The sequence below is a fragment of the Colias croceus genome, chromosome 29 (assembly GCF_905220415.1).
Source record: "Colias croceus chromosome 29, ilColCroc2.1".
NCBI lineage: Eukaryota > Metazoa > Arthropoda > Insecta > Lepidoptera > Pieridae > Colias > Colias croceus.
The window spans coordinates 806,968-830,914 of NC_059565.1; the positions used below are offsets into that span (position 1 = coordinate 806,968).

At 32.6% G+C, this 23,947-nt stretch overlaps 1 protein-coding gene across 3 annotated transcripts in view; it reads right to left on the bottom strand.

Moving 5' to 3' along the window:
* Window positions 1–3,572: 3,572 nt before the first annotated feature.
* The window catches only part of LOC123704339 (putative fatty acyl-CoA reductase CG8306), a 28,624-nt gene continuing 8,249 nt past the window's right edge, over window positions 3,573–23,947 (bottom strand). Inside the window, exons 1-12 of one of the 3 annotated variants that reach the window (XM_045652683.1) lie at window positions 19,683–19,794; window positions 15,459–15,679; window positions 11,209–11,460; window positions 10,442–10,587; window positions 9,853–9,962; window positions 9,396–9,479; window positions 8,375–8,483; window positions 7,174–7,290; window positions 6,075–6,194; window positions 5,137–5,296; window positions 4,441–4,538; window positions 3,573–3,754 (exon numbers count right to left, since the gene is read on the bottom strand). In XM_045652683.1, the coding sequence (XP_045508639.1) occupies window positions 3,616–3,754; window positions 4,441–4,538; window positions 5,137–5,296; window positions 6,075–6,194; window positions 7,174–7,290; window positions 8,375–8,483; window positions 9,396–9,479; window positions 9,853–9,962; window positions 10,442–10,587; window positions 11,209–11,460; window positions 15,459–15,679; window positions 19,683–19,779 (1,653 nt within the window). In that variant the 5' untranslated portion in view covers window positions 19,780–19,794 and the 3' untranslated portion in view covers window positions 3,573–3,615. Of the gene's footprint in view, window positions 3,755–4,440; window positions 4,539–5,136; window positions 5,297–6,074; window positions 6,195–7,173; window positions 7,291–8,374; window positions 8,484–9,395; window positions 9,480–9,852; window positions 9,963–10,441; window positions 10,588–11,208; window positions 11,461–15,458; window positions 15,680–17,925; window positions 17,981–19,682; window positions 19,795–23,947 lie in introns of those variants that run through there. The other 2 variants (XM_045652684.1, XM_045652685.1) reach the window with 2 other exon arrangements.

The window sequence follows — 23,947 nt, forward strand, 5'->3', positions numbered from 1 at the left end:
CGCTTTATATATAAATTTTGTCTTGGTCTGCTCCAACCTACTTCCTTTGTGTAACGAACCAGCGCTGACAAGCGCTTATAAGTTTCCAGCTTACTTTCTGAATACGGCCTTAGACACTATTTTTGAAGTTATACTTCTTTTGGCGCGATGGAGAAAAATGATGAGAGTGAACTTTTACGATGCGCGCGCACACCGACACATAAATTTAACAGCATGAAGTTAGTTCTAGGTGTTATGAAAATTGATAACTATGTTCAAGTTGTATATTCTAGTATTTTTTCCATACGCCAAAGAAGTATAACTTCTAACGTGTGTACTCTTTTTTATTTTACAGTGTTTGTCGGTGCTTTATGTTTTATATTATTTTGTACAATACAACATGTTTTATTAGTATTGTACAATAGTTGAATTATCGAATTTTTTAATTTAAACATTCCATACGTATAAGGAATTCTGTAGAATTGTAGAAAAGTTTTTAATCAAATATGTATTTATAATTATTATAAGGTAATAAATAAGTTATTGTAACACGATATGGAATAATTTTATTTGTATAATTTGGTGTAATTTCGTTTTTTGGCAATGAATTGATTTCGTATGCAATAGTTTTTAAGTTATTATAATACCTTTCAGAATATTTTTTATTTTGAGGACAATAAGTATTTTTTATTGCCAATTAAGGTTTCTCGTTTGTTATTTTTCCTATAAATATAAAACATCACAATAACTAGGTTACATAGTTTGCCTCTTTAGATATTAATTGTAACGTAACTTTATGTAATGCTTATGTTAAAGCTATACACGGATATAAAAATAAATATTTATGTGCCGGCGCACTTTTTGTTTAAATCTCAATGTCAATTTGACATAAACTTGGAAATTTTGCCGCCTTTTTATCTTCCGTGTATAGCTATAGTTGTAATGTATTCTCAAAACTATAAGTATCAACAAATTTTAATTGTCTAAGAAATAAATTACTTTTTAGAAGTTCATACTCGTTTTATTTATCGTTGATCCTACCAACTCAGAACCTTTGTAGGCTCATACACAAGTACACAACACTGCTGAAAATCATGAAATGATCAAATGTATAGTTTTCGATTTTAATAACATCATTATAAAACTCTCTCGACTGCAAAAATGCATTCCTACAAAAAAATAATAATAAAATAAATGACTATTGAATAATCACTACATAATTCGTATAAAAAAGTCGCTTTTTCTGCTCCTATATCTCTTATTATTTGTCTTTTATTTTGAATTCGCAATTATCTGCTCCAAACGATTCAGATACAATATAATATACGTCTATATAAAATGGTGACAATATATTCTGCTGACTAGATTGAGTAAATATTCAATAGATGGCGCTATTATTTATTATAACGCCTACGACTTTCTGTTTTCCAAATCTTAAAACCCCGAAAACGGTTGTTAAAACCTCTAAAACTTTTAAAAGACAGATGTAATGAATTACAACTTTTTAATATTCCTCTTATAATTTTCCATATGAATAAATTGCCAGGTTAGGTTTGAGTTTCACAAACACAGAACCAGAACCAGAACCGACTCGCTATTGTTTTACATATTATTATCTATTACCTACTTACTTGCCTCATTACAGAGATTTTTGAGTGTCAAATTCGACTCGGTAGGTTCCCTACTCAAAAAAAAAAAGGCTAGGTTAGGTAGTGGTTAGAACTGAGATCCCTGGGCGGATTTAGTTTTTCTGGATATCTGCAGTTAGGTTACTAATTTTACAAAAATGTGTTTTAAAAATCTGGCTTTCTTGCATACCTATGGAATATGGATTACTGTCATCTAGGATTTTGTGCATTTAGATCTCGTGGGTCTGTAACTCAATCAATTGTAAAACGTCGTTTAAAATGAAGAAATGGGCAAATGAAATTTGGAGTTGCGATTATATGGCAAACATAACTTCGGAATTTTAAAAAGCAGGGTTATGAAAAAATGTTATTACGTTTTCGGGATTATGATAATCGGAATATTAAAATTCGAGATTAAGATTGAATGAATGATCAGAATATGTTTTATTGAATAATCTCTACATAGTAGGTAATAGGTATCGATCCAGTAACACCCCCTGCTATTTATTTTTTCAATATTTTCAATGTACAGAATTGACCCTTCTACATATTTATTATAATATGTATAGATGAGAGTTTGTGAGGATGGATGTAGGTATCTTTGTTACCTACTCTTTCACGCAAATACTACTCAACCGATTTCAATGAAATTTAGCACACATAAAGAGGGTAACTTGGCTTAGTACATAGGATAGATTTTATCCCGGAAATCCCACGGGAACGGGAACTATGCGGGTTTTTCTATGACTACGCGGGCGAATTCTTTGGTAGGCTAGTATTAAATAGATGGCGTTATTATTTATTGACAATAAGATACGCGTTTTCAGATCAATAAATAAGATGTATTATGGTAAAAAAATAAAACAAGAATATAAAATTAATCACATTTTATTTAATACTTATGTCATTGGAATGTCACTTCACCCATAAGTTACATAATACAATAAACTTAACCCATAACTTTAAAGTTAACATTATTAAGTAATAAATTGAACTTGTAATTTATTAATTATTTTTCAAGTATATTTCTTATTTTGGAATTAAAAACAATAAAAAAAATTATAATTACAAACATGTGTATATTTTTCATAAATATTTCTGTAACAGCCACCATGAATTAAAATATATAAAATGGTGCGATCGGATGAGCCGATTTTCATGCGGTTTATAGATAAATACAAGTTTTTGTGGAAAATAAGTTAACAGAAATTCTTTAAAAGTTCATGGCCGCTGTTATAGAAAAAAAATAAATTTAGGCATATTAAAACTACAATAACATACAAATATTCAGAAAATACAAGTTCCTTCATAATATATAATATACTTACGTGCTAAAATTAAAAGATACATATAAATGTAAAAATTCAAAAAAAAAATACAATTTTTGTATACAATCTCGAAAAATACGTATTTTCATACTAATGTGTAAAATCTTACTAATATTATAAATGCGAAAGTTTGTGAGGATGTGTGTGTGTTTGTTACTCTTTCACGCAAATACTACTGAACCGATTACAATGAAATTTAGCACACATATAGAAGGTAACTTGGATTAACACATAGGATAGGTTTCATCCCGGAAATCTCACGGGAACGGGAACAATGCGGGGTTTTCTTTCAAAATGAAGGCGAAGGCGAGAGCGAAAAGCTAGTGTAATATAAGTTAATCTAATGGACGAAAATTAATAATAATAATATAACACTTACAATAAAAAAACACCAAAAATTACATTGAGATTCAATTATATCAATTATTTATTCATATAATATATTTTAAAGACATTTTATTGTATTTTTAAGCCTATTAAAGTTCTGAATATTAGAAAATAAATTTAACTAAATAAAAATGCCCTTTTTTTACATGAAATACAATTTTTTCAATAAGCCAAACATATATTGACCGAAAAAAATTTTTTCAATTTTTTTTTAGTATAAAAAATTACCATTTTACTATTTACTTGGTAAATTATCATAAAATATAATTATTATTATGTATGCTTAAAAATAATTATAAAAGTGTATACAAAAAGTATACAATAGGTGGAGCCCAGAACGATTGAAGCATCGTCAAACCCAATAGTGTGGAAATAATAAACCAAACTAAGAAAATAACAAGAATTTGCCAAACAATATGGACGAATTTTAATCTGAAACAATAAAAAAATATAATTAAAAAAAAATGTATGCGTGTACTAGTGTACACACGTAAGAAGTGAAACTTCTTTATGACATTATTTTTCAAAAAATAATTTACTATATGCAACTTTACAGAAATACGTCGAATCACGCGTGGTAGGGATAAGAAAAAGATGGCGCGTAACGGAAAAATGTCATGCGTAACGAAAAAATGTTACACTAAATTTCCAACCCCAATAAAGAAGTTTCACTTCAAAAAAAAATTAAAAGAGAGTGTGTGTCGAGCACACGTGTCAGAAGTGAAACTTCTTTGCCAAGATTAGAAGATACAAAAATCGTCGCCGTTCATGACGTGACGGTATTGTCATGACGCAATCTTGAAATTTTACTCTCAACTCGCCTAAAGAAGTTTCACTTCAAAAACACTTAAATTCATGCAATAATTGTACTATCACCGATCCCTAATGAGTGTAGTTTGTTTGACCGCGCTAATCTCGGGAACTACTGGTCCGATTTGAAAAATTATTTCGGTGTTAGATAGCTCATTTATCGAGGAAGGCTAAAGACTATATTATATCATCACGCTAAGACCAACAGGAGCGGAGCAATGCGGGTAAAACCGCGGGGCATAGCTAGTATTATATAATTTATATTAAAAAATATTAAAAATATATAGAATTAAATTAAAATATCTTACATTTGATCCTTAGTTTTTGCAGCCGGCATAGTTTTTTCACTTTCCTTGTTCAAATATTTTCGAACTCCCAGATGCAGGTTTACGAAAAATTCGATCCACTGGAAAATACATTAGTACTTGTTGAAACTTGAAAAAATATGATCGAAATGAGCCTAGGTTCATGTTGATATATATCCTACTACTATTATAAAGGCGAAAGTTTGTAAGTATGGATGTATGGATGTATGGTTGTTTGTTACTCTTTCACGTAAAAACTACTACATACTAGTACTACATAGTAAAAAAAAGTCACTTTCTCTGTCCCTATGTCCCTTTGTATGCTTAAATCTTTAAAACTACGCAACGGATTTTGATGCGATTTTTTAATAGATAGAGTGATTCAAGAGGAAGGTTTTAGTTTAAAATTTATTAGGTGCAAGTCAAAGCGGGCGAAGCCGCGGGCGGTAAGCTAGTTAAATCCTACTAATATTATAAATGCGAAAGATTGTATGGATGTATGGATGTTTGTTACTCTTTCACGTAAAAACTACTGAACCGATTACAATGAAATTTAGCACACATATAGAGGGTAACTTGGATTAACACATAGGATAGTTTTTATCCCGGAAATCCCACGGGAACGGGAACTATGCGGGTTTTTCTTTGCAAACGCGGGCGAAGCCGCGGGCGGAAATCTAGTATAAATATAATACTCACATATATAGTGCCAATATTAATATAAAACGTCTGTTCGTCCGTTTTATTCAACTCCGTGGCCAATTGTCTCGTGTTAGGATTATGAAAACGCCATTCCGTGAAAATGAACTTTTCCAAACGACTCAACGAGTTCCATACGTTTTTGTGGAGACGGAATAATCTGGAAAAATCAAAGAAAAATATTAATAATATTATCTATACTAATATTATAAGGCTGAACAGTTTATTATTTGTTTGTTTGTTTAAACGCGCTAATCTCTAGTCGATAATATTACTAGCTATGCCCCGCGGTTTCACCCGCGTGACTCCGCTCCTGTTGGTCTTAGCGTGATGTTATATAGCCTATAGCCTTCCTCGATAAATGGGCTATCTAACACCGAAATAATTTTTCAAATCGGACCAGTAGTTTCTGAGATTAGCGCGTTCAAACAAACAACATCATTCATCACACAAATATTTGCCCCGGGTGGGAATCGAACCCACGATCTTGGAAGGCAGGGTCTCTACTAACCACGCCAAACGGTCAGTCAAACTAAATCTATACTAATATTATAAAGCTGAAGAGTTTGTTTGTTTGAACGCGCTAATCTCAGGAACGGAAGGACGGAATTGAAAAATACTTTCGGTGTTAGATAGCCCATTTATCGAGGAAGGCTATAGGCTATATATCATCACGCTAAGACCAACAGGAGCGGATCAATGCGGGTAAAACCACGGGGCAAAGCTAGTTATTATATAAAATTACTAGCTTACCGCCCGCGGCTTCGCCCGCTTTCTCTAAAACGATTTGAGATTTAAACTATCCTATCTCTCAAGTTGGATCGAACTGCACATGGTGTGCGAATTTTATTGTAATCGGTTAAGTGGTTTAGGAGTCCATTGAGGACAAACATTGTGACACGAGATTTATATATATTAAGATTAAGATAAATACTTACATAGGCCTTGCCCCAGTGATACGTAATATAGTGTCTAATAAAATAGCCGGGATAAAGTGGACAAAAATGGCCGAAATCCGGAAAAGAAACAGCGACGGCACGAATTGTAAATGCGGGTACCTGTAAAAAACACAAATATAGTTTTAAAAAAGTGCCGTGTCAGAAGTGAAACTTCTCTGGCAAGATTCAAATAATAAATATAGTTTAAAAAAAGTGCCGTGTCAGAAATGAAACTTCTTTGGTAAGATTAAAAACATAAATATAGTCAAAAAAATGCCGAGCACACGTGTCAGAAGTGAAACTTCTTTGGCAAGATGCTAAGATAGCAAAGTCGTCGCCTTACTCCATGACGTGACGGTATTGCCATGACGCGACCTTGAAATTCTACTCTCAACGCGCCTAAAGAAGTTTCACTTCAATACGCTTAAATTTATAAAATTATTGTATAAATCCTTGATAAGTGTACAAAGTTATCTGTAAATAAGTTCTTATTTTAAAACTAGCTTACCGCCCGCGGCTTCGCCCGCTTTGTCTAAAACCTAATAAATTATATATTAAAACCTTTCTCTTGAATCACTCTATCTATTAAAAAAACCGCATCAAAATCCGTTGCGTAGTTTTAAAGATTTAAGCATACAAAGGGACATATGGACAGAGAAAGCGACTTTGTTTTATACTATGTAGTGATTAAGAACATATATAATGAAAAATAAATAACTACATACACATAGTATAAAACAAAGTCGCTTTCTCTGTCCCTTTGTATGCTTAAATCTTTAAAACTAAGCAACGGATTTTGATACGATTTTTTTAATAGATAGATTGATTCAAGAAGAAGGTTTTGGTATATAATTTATTAGGTTTTAGACAAAGCCGCGGGCGGAAAGCTAGTAATATATGAAGATACTAGCTTACTGCCCGCGACTTCGCCCGCTTTCTCTAAAACGATTTGAGATTTAAACTATCCTATCTCTCAAGTTGGATCGAACTGCACATGGTGTGCGAATTTTATTATAATCGGTTAAGTGGTTTAGGAGTCCATTGAGGACAAACATTGTGACACGAGATTTATATATATTAAGAAGATTATAAAACTTACCAAACAGCGCTTTTCAAAGGATAATTATGCAGCATTTCGCTCACAATCGAGTCCAACATTGTCCAACGGAACGGATTCTGTGTTGACGTAGTACAATGGTATACTGTTAGACCTGACCTGCAAATATATGTATTATTAACTAGCGGTCCGCCCGCGGCTTCACCCGCGTTTTCAAAGAAAAACCCGCATAGTTTCCGTTCCCGTGGGATTTCTGGGATAAAACCTATCCTATGTCCCGGGGTAAAAAGTAGCCTATGTCCTTTCTCGGGTATCAAAATATCTACATACCAAATTTCATGCAAATTGGTTCAGTAGTTTAGGCGTGATTGAGTAACAGACAGACAGACAGAGTTACTTTCGCATTTATAATATTAGTATGGATTAACTAGCGGTCCGCCCCGGCTTCGCCCGTGGTACATATTTCGTAAGTAGCCTATGTTCTTTCTCAGGGTCTAAAGATTGTCTGTGCCAAATTTCATCAAAATTGATCCAGTAGTTTATGAGCCTATTCATTACAATCAAACAAACCCTTTATAATATTAGTGTAACACTATCTTACTAATTTATATTTACGCTAATATTATAAAGCTGAAAAGTTTGTTTGTTTGTTTGAACGCGCTAATCTCGGGAACTACTGGAACGATTTGAATCATTATTTCGGTGTTAAATAGCCCATTTCGTGGAAGGCTATATGATATCATCACGCTAAGATTAACAGGAGCGAAGCAATACGGGTGAAACCGCGGAACACAGCTATGTTATATGTGAAAGGAAATACATTTTATTATGGAATATGGACATCCTACTAATATTAAAAATGCGAAAGTTTGTGAGGATGTGTGTGTGTTTGTTACTCTTTCACACAAATACTACTGAACCGATTACAATGAAATTTAGCACACATCTAAGGTAACTTGGATTAACACAAGTATAACTTTGTAGTTTAAAAAAAAGTCTACTACGCCATTTTAATTTTTGTTTTTTTTTTAATAAATTAAATTTGTTTTTTGCTGGTAAAAAACATAAAAAACGCCGTGTCACTCGGGGACTGCTGCGGTTGCGCTATTGCATGCTATGCCTTCAAGCCACACCTCCGCCCCAAGGAGTGGGGAGCGTGAGGTTTTTTCGTTACGGAATTTCTCGATTCGGTCCCCGCGCTCAAGGCCCGCGATAGAAGCTATGCAATAGCTTAAAAACTTACTTCTGTTTAGCAGCATGCCAACCGGCCACTAAAAGCTGATTTACGACAACATCCACGGGAATGTAATCCGCTATATTTTCCTTAGCTAGTGGCAATCTACGCACCACACCTGAAAAAGATAGATATATAAAGAAAGAGCATGTGTGTCAGAAGTGAAACTTCTTTGGCAAGATTGAAAGATACCAAAGATCGCATTACTAAATGACGTGACGGTATTGCCATGACACTTTACCCTCAACGCGCTTAGAGAAGTTTCACTTCAATAAGATTCGAAACATAACGGATTTTTAACGTGATTTATTTTTAACCGACTTCAAAAAAAAAGGAGGAGGTTATCAATTCGGCCGGTATATTTTTTTTTTTTTTTTATGTATGTACACCGATTACTCCGAGGTTTCTGAACCGATTTACGTGATTCTTTTTTTGTTCGATGCGGGATGGTGTCGAATTGGTCCCATAAAAATTTTATTCGGATAGGCCCAGTAGTTTTTATTTCATGAGCATTTTTGTCTGTAGGTATTTGTAAATTTTGCAAGTGCAAGTTTGAAGTCGGTTGTTTTTAACGCAGTTATCACTTGTATATAAATTTATAAATTATTAGTGATTTATTTTTTAAATTAAATCGAGTTTACAAAGTGGTCAATAAATAATCTATATTCTATAGTAATATTAAAATTGAGAGGTCTGTTACAGACTGTTTGTAATATTATAATAACCACTTTTTACTAAAAGCATATAAGTATATGGATATAAAAATTAAAAATGGTACATATACCAAAATAGCAATGTTTGTCTGTCTGGCTGCTTGTTCGAGATAAATAAACCAATCAATTTTATTTGATTTGACAATTAATCAATGTGATTTGATTTGACAATCAATCAATTTTATTTGATTTGACAATTAATCAATGTGATTTGATTTGACAATCAATCAATTTTATTTGATTTGACAATTAATCAATGTGATTTGATTTGACAATCAATCAATTTTATTTGATTTGACTTGAAGGTTTTTTCTTACCTTTAGCGGCGCCCATTAAAAATCCTTGTGGTCCAACTTTGGAACAAGTCCATCCAATCATTGGTTCTTTCCAAGCTGCTACGACTGAAAAAATAAAAATAATTTGTTTTTTATCAACAAAATTAATAAGTAAAAAACTAATTTTAATAAATCATTTATTTTCAACCATTTGTGAAAAGCGACTTAAACATTTAAATGTAATTAGTTATATACTTTTTATCAAAAAGAACCTTAAATTTTTAAAGAATAGAAAAAATCGACGAAGCGGGATTCGAACCCGCGTTTTTCGCCTTACCTGGGTGACTCTTGACCTCTCCCCAATCCGTGATAACGCCAGAGCAATCGAATTTATTTTTTCCTTTTAAAAATTTTATTTATAACGCCACGCCATAAAACTAAAATTATTATCTAAAATACTCCTTTTTTAAGTACATATTAGTATAAATATAATACTTACTCATAGAAGGTCTAACTATAGTGCAGGGGAACATGTTGGAACAGTTTTTAACTTCGTGCTCGGCGAGATGCTTTGTAAATGTATAGGTATTCGGATGGCCTCGGAGTATTCTGAAAAAAATAATATATAACTACATACTTTATTTCACACACAAGTAAAAGTATTGGTATAAATTGTATTAAAATAAATAGACTCTAGGTTAAAAAAAGAAAAACTATTTAAAATTATAATTTTACTAGCTGCGCCCCGCGGTTTCACCCGCGTTGCTCCGCTCCTGTTGGTCTTAGCGTGATGATATATAGCCTATTGCCTTTCTCAATAAATGGACTTTCTAACACCACAAGAATTTTTCAAATCGGACCAGTAGTTCCCGAGATGTTTGAACCCGCTAGGTTCAAACAAACAAACAAACTCTTCAGCTTTATAATATTAGTATAGATGAAACAGCAATTTTTGAAGTGAGTATATAAAATGCACTAGCTTTCATGTATGCTTAAAATCTTTAAAACTACGCAACGGATTTTGATGGGGTTTTTTCAATAGATAGAGTGATTCAAAAGGTTTTAGTAAATAAATAAAATATACTTACGTTTTCTCCATATCGTCCAACGCCTTGTCCGAGAGACGGTTAACCAAATTTATAACACTATCAACGTCAGCCGGCGTTTCGTATACTTTCTCCTCTGCCTCTAGTAGATATGAGTTCACATATGCTGATGATACATGTACCATCGCCTGGAAATGAAATCAATTCAAGTTATAGCAAAATAAATCAAATTAAGCTATGGCAAATCAAATCAACTTTTATCAAACCAAATTAAATTATGGCAAACCAAGTCAAGTTATGGCAAATTAAATCAAATTATGGCAAACGAATCAAATCAAATTGAGTTATGACAAGGTAAAAATTACATAAAAATTTCAAGATTGTGTTTGTAGGTATCAAATTGAATGTAGTGTAATAAAAACAATAAATAAATTTATATGAAACTTCACAAACATGAATGAATATTTAAGTCAAAAAAATGTGAAAAAAAACACTCAGATTTCATATTCAATAAATTTTTTAAATGTATAGTAGTGTGGCGGGGAAGAGATAGGTGGGCACGGACATCATGGGTGGACAGAAGGAGTTGTGAACTGTCAGGGGTCACCAATGTGGAGGGAGGAAGGTAGAATTCCTCCATCGAAAAAGGGAGTCGACCAGTCTACTCGACTGGCCGTTAAGGCCCCGATGAATGATGTCGGAAAGTTGCATATATGCTCTGTAGCGAAAACATTTTGCTTGCGCGATGCACAGCGAGGTGTCGCTGCAGTAGTTTAATTTGTGTTGGTAAAAATAAAATAATAATATACCTTCAAATCCTTCATTTCCTGGCACAATTGCATGACCCTCCTCGTTCCCAAAACATTAATTTTCACCGTTGGTTTCAAATTCTCTTCAAAATCCAATGTAGCGGCAGAATGTATTACCATGTTGACATTTTCTATAAGTAATTGTCTGTCTTCAGGGCAAAGCCCTAGGTCTTCGGAACCTACGTCCCCTGATATTGGTATTAGTTTGGAAAATATGTCTTTTGATTCTGTTTGCAGTAGTTTCTCGAATACCTGAAATTAAAAAAAAATTATATTGTATTTAAATTTTAAATAATATAAAAAACTAGCTTACCGCCCGCGGCTTCGCCCGCTTTCTCTAAAACGATTTGAGATTTAAACTTTCCTATCTCTCAAGTTGGATCGAACTGCACATGGTGTGCGAATTTTATTATAATCGGTTAAGTGGTTTAGGAGTCCATTGAGGACAAACATTGTGACACGAGATTTATATATATTAAGATAGGGAAAATCAGCGCTGCGTAATTAACACGGATTAAATAAAATTTTAGAAACTTTAAAAAGATTCAGAATTAAATAATTATTATTTTTAATCTTTGACCATTTTTTCCTAATTATATGACGTACTTCTCGGTTTCATTTTTTATTTGTTTGTTGAGTTAAATAAACATTGTTTTTTTATTTCTAACTAGCTTTCGGAGCGCGGTTTCGCTCGCTTTGTTCAAAACAATATAAATTATAAACTAAATCCTTCCTTGAGAACCTATCTATTCAAAAAACCTCATCAAAATTAGTAGGATAGTTTTAAAGATTTGAGCATAAACGCATGTATTATAAAGCTACATGACACGCAATTATTTGGAAAAAATATAGGAATTTATTTTATCAAAATTATAAAGAAATGCAAGAATTAAGATTTATTACCATAAGAAATAAAATCATTAATTTTTCTTAATTATAAGTTATTCCTTACAAAATCTTTAATCCTTTGAAATCAGATAAAAAGTTTGTAAAATACTAAATCCATACTTAATATTATAAATGCGATAGTAACTCTGTCTGTCTGTCTGTTACTCAATCACGCCTAAGCTACTGAACCAATTTGCATGAAATTTGGTATAAAGATATTTTGATACCCGAGAAAGGACATAGGATAGGTTTTATCCCGGAAATCCCACGGGAACGGGAACTATGCGGGTTTTACTTTGACTGCGCAGGCGATGCCGCGGGTGGAAAGCTAGTACTTAATAAATGATGATTATAAATTATAATACACTAGCTTTCCGCCTGCGGCCTCGCCCACGTTTTCAAAGAAAAACCCGCATAGTTCCCGTTCACGTGGGATATCCGGGATAAAACCTAGCCTATTGGTATTGCTCAGTGAAGATGCAGCTTTCTAATGGTGAAATAATTTTTGAAATCGGTCCAGTAGTTTATGCGTGAAAACCATACATACATACATGATTACAAACCTTTCCTCTTTATAATATTATTATATAGTATAGGTAAATTAAGCTCTGATTAATAAAACTTACTTCATAAAGTATATAATGAAAATTTATGATTTTAAAAATAATGAAGAAAGTGCAAGTTGTTTAAAAAAGTACAAAGTTGTATTTAGGTAACTACTTATGTGTCTTTTTTGAAGAGAAACTTCTTTAGGCGCGTTGACAGTAAAATTTCAAGGTCGCTTCATGACAATTTCGTCACGTCATGGAGTTACAACGATTTTGGTAAATTCGAATCTTGCCAAAGAAGTTTCACTTCTGACACTTGTGCTCAGCACACACACTCTTTTTTGTTACAATTATTATTTACTATATTACAAATAAATCGATAAGCTTTATTTTTTTGACATTAAGATAAATGTATGTCTCTTTTTTCGTTTCGAAATATAAACATATGCAAAATAATAATATGACAAGCAAAACCACATGAAAAACTAGTATATTCACGTAAATACAATAAGTACATGTTAACAAGTTGCGGTAATAATTAACAAGGTTGTTACAGCCATTACCTCGGTATACAGAATTACAGTGTCCTAACAATTTATCATCTACTTGACTTGAGTACATTTGTAGAATATATAATGAAGAATATATATTTTAAAGTGATTAATTTGTTTTTATAATAATACTAGCTTTCCGCCCGCGGCTTCGCCCGCGTTTTGAAAGAAATACCCGCATATTTCCCGTTCCCGTGGGATTTCCGGGATGAAACCTATTGTATGTGTTAATCCAAGTTACCTTCTATATGAGAGCTAAATTTCATTGCAATCGGTTCAGTAGTATTTGCGTGAAAGAGTAGCAAACACACACACGCACACACATCCTCACAAACTTTCGCATTTATAATATTAGTAGGACTAGCTGTGCTCCGCAGTTTGACACACATTGCTCCGCTCCTGTTGGTCTTTGCGTGATGATATATAGCCTATAACCTTCTTTGATAAATGGGCTATCTAACACTGAAAGAATTTTTCAAATCGGACCAGTAGTTCCTGAGATTAGCGTGTTCAAACATACAGTATTATTAATATAATAATTATACAGATAGTATCACTTCTCCCAACTTTATTAACCAAGGATTCTTTTTTCAAATATAATCCATAGTAATCCTACTAATGTTATAAATGGGAGAGTTTGTGTGTTTGTTTGTTATTCCTAATCGCAATAACTGCTGAACCGATTTTCATGAAATTTAGCTTACACATAGAGAGTACCTAACTTAAATTAACAGATAGGGCAGTTTTTATCGCGAAAATCCCACAAGAATGGGAACTATCCAGGTTTTCCTTTGACTAAAGGGGAGATGGTGCAGGTGAAAAGTTAATAATTAAAACTCCAACCAAATAGTAAGTAACAAAAAATACCAACCGCCTCATGGTACAGTGGTTAACATGTGAGTGTCGAACCAAGGGGTCATAGGTTCGATTCCCGGTGGAGACGAAGAAAAAAAACAGAAGGCTGATCACCTAAATCCCTAAAAATTGATCAGACTTCACTTATAAATAAAATAATTGGGTTTAAAAGAACAACATAGCACATTTACTTCTGTTCCAAGTAGAAATTAGTTTTAATAATATTTTAGTGGTTATAATATTCAAAATAAAAATTTGTGTAAATGAAGAAATGGTTTAATTCGCTGTAGGAAAAAAATGGTGGGTTGGCTTTAGTTAACTGCCGCACGAATTTGTTGGAAATATTTATATTGTTAGTTAGCTAGGTAATGTAAGATTGTAATTCCAAAATATTATCGTTAGGAAACTTGTAGTTTTTTAGTTAATAATTTTTTGTGCGAAAAAGCGCATTTATCCGTTTTGTTGTGCAAAAAAAGCGGACCAAGACGTTCCATTTCACTGTACGCAGCGGCCGGCGAGTGCCAAAAGCGACTTTAGGGCGATTCCCACTCAAACAAAAAAATAAATCTACGTAAGTAGGCTAAAAAACTATTAAACTTTTATTTTTAATATCCAAATAGGTAGCGAGGAGCGAAGCGACGAGCGTGTTAGGTTAACTCTTGAACTGCCGCACGAGCCGAGCGAGCGAAGCGAGCGTGCCGCGGTAGCGGCCGGCGAGTGCCAGAAGCGACTTTAGGGCGATTCCCACTCAAACAAAAAATAAATCTACGTAGGTTAAAAAACTATTAAACTTTTATTTTTAATATCCAAATAGGTAGCGAGGAACGTAGCGACGAGCGTGTTAGGTTAACTCTTGAACTGCCGCCAGAAGCGACTTTAGCGCGATTCCCACTCAAATAAAAAAACTACGTAGGTTACACAACTTGTTTGTATTTTATTTATGTATCGTAAATTTTTTGTTATTATCGTCTAATGCTTAGTTAAAATGATTTTACACCAATTCCATACATTTTGAGGTTAGAATAGGAAAATTGATTTTTCTCCAAAACTATTGGTTTCCTAACTTTCCCCGTTTGGGGGGAGGGTCCCCCCCTCCTCCTCCCCCCTCCCCTCCCACAAAAAACCTATAATACGTGCGGCAGTTAACTAAAGAAACCCCAAAATGGTTTGATTTGCTGTAGGAAAAAATGTTTTAATTGTATTCTATAAAAACTTTAAAGCTTAATTAGGAAATGTTTATTTTTAGCGATGATTTAAATCCTAATTTGCTTGTTATGCTATGTGCAAGCAAATTATGCTCGTGATAAAGTGTAATTAAAAAATAACACGTCATAATGTATTCAGTAAAGTTTTCCATTTTCAAACTTAATTGTTTAAAATATGTTATTTATGTTAAATGTTTACTCACCGAATGATCAGGAAATTCGTTAAGCCTCTCCGAAATGTCTTTTCCTTTCTTTGGTCGCATTAATAAATATAATTTTCCCGATTCCGGTATGCATCTCAATATTTTTTCTATCAGGCATAATCCAACGAAGCCTGTGCCCCCGGTTATAAAAAAGTTTTTACCGGCGTAAAACGCGCGAACTTGTGATTCTTCCGTCATTTCGATGGTTGTTTTCACATACACTGAAAGGAAACAAATATTATATAGTATATTTTTAAAAATAATTCAAACGCCGCCACAGGAAAGTCAAACAAAATTATTATCACAGACTAATAATAATATACTACGTATACAATTGATGTTTATGAACACAAAGTTTCGAAATTCGAACTCGAAGTTTGACACATGAAATAAGAAATTTTGCCTTAAACGGGTTGCCAGTTTACAAAAAAAAATTTGATCACATTCATTGTTACAAAAATGTTAAAGTACCTAGTCGAATTTCGATTAATATAGATGAATTAAATATCAAACTAACGTCATTACCTTTACTGTTTCGTTTGTAAAAGCAAATAAAAAAAACATTAGCAATATAAAAACATTGTTTATCGGATAAAAATACTACGTAAGATTTTTTTGTGTCATGTTATTATGCTATTAGCAGCGAGAACTTGAAAAAACACAGTCATCTGAGATCATTCTTTTTATTTATAACGACCCAGTGGTTTAAAACGAATAGGCCGGTCGAAGTTAAAAAAAATAAATACAGTATATTTGTGTAAAGTAAGAATTTCAGTTATATGCGAGATAGGACAATATTTTCTGGGTGAAAGTATACCAAATGAATTCGTTGTTGCCTATGATTAAATATATAAATAATAATAATTGTTACATAATAAAGGAGTGGTTAATTCCAATATTCTAAGAAATATTTTCGAGCTTATAATGTAAATGAAAATCAATTCCTTCGCGCAATTTCATACGAATTTATGTAGAAAAACAATAAAATATAACATGTTGCGTATTGGATCGGCGCGGAAGCAACCCGACAAATTGTCTCAGGATTGTGTGCGTGTTGAAACGTGAGTATTGTGATTGCTCCAATCTCGGCTCAATCGCGCTGCGCAGTAATCGCAAAATGGCGGTTTTGAGATAAACGCGGGAAAGACATTTTTACATATTTGAGGAAGATGTTTATATTTTATAGCCGTTTATACTTTATAGCCCTTGAAATCTATCAATAAAATTGGAAAAAATACAAGCTTTACAAAGATAATTATCTTATATTTCATAAATTAGTATATCCATTAATAATGCGTATTATTGCGTTGAGGTTTAGCATCAGGCCAGGCATCAACGTGACGTGCACACGTTGTGGCAAGCAATCGCGGAATGAAATTGTGTCATCAGATTGAGGGTTGGATGAATCGTGAGTAGAGAACGCTCAATCGCGACTGCAACAAATTGTTTCAGCAGATTGTTGGTTGTGTTGAACCGTGAGTAGGGCCTTTTAGCATTTATCATCAAGTATGTATGTATTTCTTTCAAATTACCCGCATACAATATAATGATACTATTGATGTACGGTAATTTAACCAGTTAAGTAGTTAAAGTTAGTGTACATATTGCATAAATACAAGCAAATTTTCAATAAATAAAAGATAATGGCAGGCGTGTATAAGACATTCCCATCATAACTTAAAGCATTAGTATTTCTATTGTGGAAAAATGACAGGGCTCTATAGGTCGTGTAGCACAATCACATTCGCAAACTGGAATTAATCCTGTTTTAAAACATTATGGTAAGTGGTAACCATGTCTACATCTACACTAATATCATAAAGACAAACTTTGTTTGTTCATTTGATTGTAATGAATAGGCTCATAAACTACTGGACCGCTTTTAAAAATTCTTTCACCATTCGAAAGCTACATTATCCACGAGTAATATAGGGTATATATTATCACGCTAAGAACAACAGGAGCGGAGCCACGCGGGTGAAACCGCGCGGCACAGCTGGTACTGTATAAATTTCTGTTTACTGCAACTAATAGCTAGGTAAATGCAACTAAAGTTGTGACCATACAAAAGTGAGGAAAAAAGTGTAGCTCTCAACCTGTGTTCACAAAAGTTACGCCAATATTTTTTATAAAATAAAGAGATATTATCCATGACATAAAAAGTTCAAGGATTTTACAAAAATGACAATTGAACTCTAAAGCACAGCACGCTACAACGAGGAAAATAACATGATTATTTACAGTACTCGTTACTTTTGCGTCAACTCATTGTTTACACAAACCATTATGGTAGGTATAACGTTGTTTAATGGGAATTCGTATTTGCCAACGTTTACGTATTACCATAGTATAAAGACAACAAGTAGGCCCTCTACGGCCGTTTAGCGCACGGTACCTAAACTTGCAAGGCGCAGGGTTGTCACTTGTCACGTTGATATTTTAAATAATTCTAGAAACAAACACCGACCGCACACAGTAATGGTGCGCCCGTAACGAGAACGGTCCATGAGAAGGAACCGAGCGGCGCGGCGTTGTGTGCGTGCGTCAAACTTGCGTATGAACTTACAAACTGCGCAATGTACCTTTGTTCGAAGATAACTAACTTGTTCTCTTTATACTATGGTATTACCATGTATTCTTAGATTGTCTGTTCGTAACTCGTAACCTCACATGACATTTTGACGAGTAGTCAATTATGTTCAAACGCTATTATCCTATTTAATGGGCTATTAAAGATGATTGGCGTAAATGTGACAGACACTGAGCTTCGATTCATTATTTTTTCTAATCGAAAGAGAATGGTTCACATGCTTAGTTACAACTTTAATAAAATTAATCGAGCGAGCCAAGAATTAAAACTAATCTAAAGCAATTTAAACTTTTCAGCAAACGATGAAATGGCGCGGCCCTATTGGAATTGAAGTTTCCAATTTGTTTGCTGAACTTGGCTGAGTTACAAAATCTTAAATAAAACTTCATTTTTAACTCAGCATTATTTACAAGAGTAAAACTAATATGAATTCGTTTTGCTTATTATCAACAACAAAAATAGACATTTTAAGCATAATTTCAATGTTACAAGATAATCTAATAGCCATTAGACCTATAAAATATGCTTAAAACTTGACGAAGTGGTCGAATAAAACTGGATTAGTTAGTTAATTTATTTCAATCAATCTTTACAATCTAAACAGATTTATATTTATCTATAACTAGCGGTCCACCCCGGCTTCGCCCGAAGTACATATTTCGCAATAAAAGGTAGCCTATGTACTTTCTCAGGGTGTAAAGATTGTCTGTGCCAAGTTTCATCAAAATCGGTCCATTAGTTTATGTGTGAAAAGTTGAAAACCATATATACATACATACAAACAAACCTTTCCTCTTTATAAATTATAATATTGGTATAGATAGTAAACTGTAAAACATATTATTACCGACAGATTATGGATATAAAAAGACCCGTTCGCGGTTTATAAATACTGTTATATTTATTTATATAAGTTACGTTTATTTGTAAAACTCAGGTTTTACCAGTATATCCCAAGATTTACCGAACTTAGGTATTCTTTGGACCAATAGGTACGTTCGAATATAATAGTAAATGTTGATTTTGGAAATAAAACATATAGGATTTATAGATCCTAACCAATGGCTAAGGCATAGGACTAAGATTTACCTATTGAGTTCTGCTAAAAGATCGAAATGAACAATGTTCACAGAACAACCCCCGTACCATGATATGTTGTGTTGAGTACTTAAAACAAAATATGTTTTTGCTTTCTTTCTTAAAGCATGCATCATGGGATTCATGGGTGCATTTTATGGGTGCCATCGTTCATGATTTTTTTGTAAAGTGTGTTTTTATTGTTCTAAATAAAAAATTGTGAATTTTTTTGAAACAGGACAATACGACAAGGCGACCTTTAAGCTTATACCATTAACAAAATAACATGAAAAAGTAATAATTTGTATATTTTCTCAAGGTAGTGTACATGTGATTTGCGTCACACATTGCAAGTCATTTGGGTGGTAATTACATACACAATAGTGTCTAATAAAATTATTCATAATCACTGTATAATCACACAGTGGCAGTGATTTAATGCTGTTTGTCATGGATAATTATTTTGCAGTTTGCAAATCTCTGAATTTCTACACGATGAAACTGAAAATTTCCCATTAGAAAGGTACATTATGCTATAACGGATTTATTAGCTTCACCTGTATGTTTGTATGTAATTGACTCCTTTATATTCAATTTGATCCACTTTAAAATGACAGAATAAATTAAAACTTCGCCACAACAAAATCTTTTCATGTGTTTTTTAAAACGAGTTTTTCGGTTTTTTAACTACATTATTTTTAATCAATTAAAACATTATTTATGAACATTAATTCATCTTTAGCGTTCAAAAGAACGTAAAGTTTTCAATTTCCCCAAAATTAGATTACTTTCATTTATATGGCAACACGATAAATTCAGATGACATTTTTTAATCGTTAAAAATTTAAACTTTATCGTAATTCCTACGAGTAAAAGCCTTATTATTTATGTATATTTACTTTTAAAAATTCATTGTTTATTCCTGATTTATTAAATTTAATTTGGTTTTATGTACATACTTACAACATATTCTACACTAGCTTTCCATCCGCAGCTTCGCCCGCGCAGTTAAAGAAAAACCCGCATAGTTCCCGTTCCCGTGGGACTTCCGGGATAAAACCTATCCTATTTCCCGGGGTAAAAAGTAGCCTATGTCCTTTCTCGGGTATCAAAATATCTCTATACCAAATATCATGCAAATTGGTTCTGTAGTTAAGGCGTGATCGAGTAACAGACAGACAGACAGAGTTACTTTCGCATTTATAATATTAGTATGGATTCATAAAAAGTACCTATAGTGAGAGGTGATTTTCTGAAACATGAATATATTCAGCATGCTAATGAGTTGATACTTCGTTTTTTTCTTAATCTTGCATCTCATCAAAGGTAATTACTTTTTTACGACACCCGGACATCCATAAAAAATGTCATTTTGTTTTGTTGTGACGCTGATGGCATATTGCTTAGTTTGTTATTAATTTGAAACTTATCTCCAGAAACGTATTTTTTTAAATTACTAAAAACATATTATATATATTATGTAGTTACAAAATAATAATAATTAGGTTAGCCCTTGCCCTTGGTGCACGAGTCCTACTCGAACTTGGCCGGTTTTATTTATATTACTAATTAAAAAAATCGTTTAGATAATAGGACTTTAATAACAAAATATGGAAGTATAATCTTAAAATAAATAAATTAATTAAAACATTAAGCCCCTGGGACACCCATCCATGTTCTGACGGGGCATAACGTTGCTTAACCAGGCTTAACCTCGAATCAGTGACCGGTGAGTGTAAATGTACGGAACCGTTATAATTCCCATTTCCGTATCACGTTACGGATCTCTAAAACAATAACTAACATTGCAGTAATCAATACCAGTATTAAAATGAGATAATAATTATAGAGTCAGAAATCTAGTTATTTTTGTTTTTAAACGCGACGTCAACACTTAACGATTTAAATAATGAATCATTCATAAACCAATAATTGTATTTTTTTTAAACACGTGGGATGTTAAACTGTTATATATGTACATATATTTAAGGTCACTTATTTTTGGATATCTTTATAGTTTATATACCACAGATATACACAAATAAATACAAATAATATTTATAATAAATAATAATATAATAAAAGTAGCCAATATTAATCCGTAAAAAATGCACCAGGTTCTTTTATTTAATAAATTGTGTTGTTACAATAAGCACGCAAAATACGTATAATAATTATTTCGACATCAATATTTTTCTTTATATAAAACCTCTTCCCTAATCCCTAAAAGTATTTTAATATTCGGCATAAAATTTAAATATCGAACACCACAGTCGAACACTCGCACTGCAAGCGGCCGCGGCGAGGTCACTAACCCATCACGCGGTAATATTATCATCTGTGGCTCGGCTGTCAGCTGTGGAAATTTACCGCGCATTTTCGTATTTTATAATCTCACGCGCCTACCGCAAGCTGAGGTTTTCACGGCTATTTTATTACGAAAGCCATTGGTTGTAAATGATGTTTCTAGTATTATTTTAACGCATCTATGATTAAAATTGCAATCAAATATAGATATTTAAGGCTGCAGTCTAGCAAAATTGCGTTTTCAACAAGTTATTTGACAATTTTTTCCCGGCTATTGAAATGATAAACTGAATTTTTTTTTCTTGTTTATCAATTAGTGTTATATACGCAATGCGCATGAATTTTTTCACATTTATAAAGTTACTTTATGTTACCTTAATCAGGCCTTCAAGATAAGTCTCTTTCCCCCAAAGACATTTCGAGCTAAGTTTGTGCACTCACTACGTTGCAACCGATTACAATTTATACAATTTGATCAGCGCATTATTATCCTTATATAGTCGTTATTAAAATCTGCTGAATACAATTGCCGAAAAACTTATGATTTTCCTAATTAGAACGTTATAAATTCATGAAATTTCCCATTTTTTGCCTTACAAAAACTATTGATAAATACTGCTAAAAGTTATTTTTTCCATTAATTTATTCGAGTTGAATGAGTATTAAACCTTTAAAAAAATTTTTTTTGAATTTTGATAATTCTTTAAATATTAAAAAAATATTTAAAATAAGTAGGAAAAATCCTAGCGAATTTCTTTAGTCGCGCTCCTTGGGTCGGAGCGTTCTGACGTGTGCTCTACGCTCGATTTTCCTTCATACCGAAGTGAAAGTTGCTCTACTTCATTAAATTTAATATTTTTGTTAATTGATTATTTTTATCTTAGTTTTGTGCAAATATTCGTATTTTTAAACATTTGATTTCGATATGGAAAAAAACGAAAAAAATATGCGTGTAACTACTAGAAAAAAAATTATCTTCGAACATAAAGTTAATGAAACCAAAGGTGATTGGCAAAAATTTCGTTATTTTACGGGGTGTCAGTAAAGGGATGTATATTTCTTTAAAACTAAAGTACAGTGCGACACAAAAGAGATGACAAAAAATGAGGGCGCCACCGTCGCTCATATAGCAACACTGATACTGCGACGCAAGCAATCTTGATACTATAGAATAAAAATCAAAAAAATAAAAAGTAATAAATACCGCGATTTAAAGTTGTTTCATTCATCATCGTGTAAATTTAAGACAAAAATACATTAGTATTTTAAATGACCTACCTAGGTCAAATTTTACTTAAATGTATTTGGAATTAGTTTATAGAAATCGGTCAAGCCATTTAGACAGCAGAGGCGCACATAGAATCAAACATACGAACAAACAAACATACATACATACAGCTCAAACCTAAGGCTCAAACACATTACGCTCCTTCTGGGTCCGTCAGGTAAAAAAAACAAGGTGATTTGAAAACTACATATTTTTATTTATTTTTTGTAGATATTCTCCTTCATTTTTACTCCCTTGCTCCACTATCCTGCTTACTGTGCTTTCAGAAACCCCTATAACAAACGAATTAAGATGAATAAAATCAAATAGTACATTTAACATATTTATTTAGTAGCTTAAAACTATTTTTTTTATGTCGGAGGCCAAGACTCACTTGTGATCCCTGCGTCCACTCTAGTAAGTAGCAAGTAAGGATTCATAGATAGCTGTATGAAAATAGTTATCACTATACTATTTAAGGCTGGTTTGATTGGATATAACTTCTTGACTCAAATTGTGCTGGTCGCACTATAAAAACTAGTTTTTGTTTACATACAAATAACCTCAAATTAAATTTCAAAAACGTAATAATCGCCATAGATACGTACATTAAACACTCGTCACTAATGGAATATTCTATTTTACGTAGTACTGAGCAAAAATAAATGGAATCTCACTGGTATAATCTGCTGTACGTCTGTAAACGTTTTCCAAATATTTTTCTCGTTTTTCAGCTTGAAATTATGAGAAACACCGAATGAAAACTTTTTAAATGGCATCACGGACACCGCTACGTTTAACCTTTTTCATGATTTCTCCTTTTTTGAGTAAATTTCTTGTTTAAAATAACAATTTTATCTCAACTTCACCAAATAAACAACAAATTTTTATTCAACTTGACAGCTGCATTGATAATTCAGGGTTGCCAGATAATGAAAAAAAAATTAGTTCCAAATTAATTAATTTCATCTCTTTTATGTCGCACTGTAAGCTCATAAATTTTCTTATAATATAATTTTTTTTTTGAAGTTCCAAAAATGTTTATTTTTCGTTTGAGAAATACGAAACATAATATAAACTTGTATTGAGAACTTGAACTTGGGACATACGGGAAAAATGATTTGTTTACTCCAAAATTCCAAATATGTCGAGGTGTTTTAATTTTTTCTTCTAGTCATTTTGAACGTAGCGGCATGTTATTTGATTATTAATTTTGTAACTTAAATACAGGATGTTGGTTTTATATTC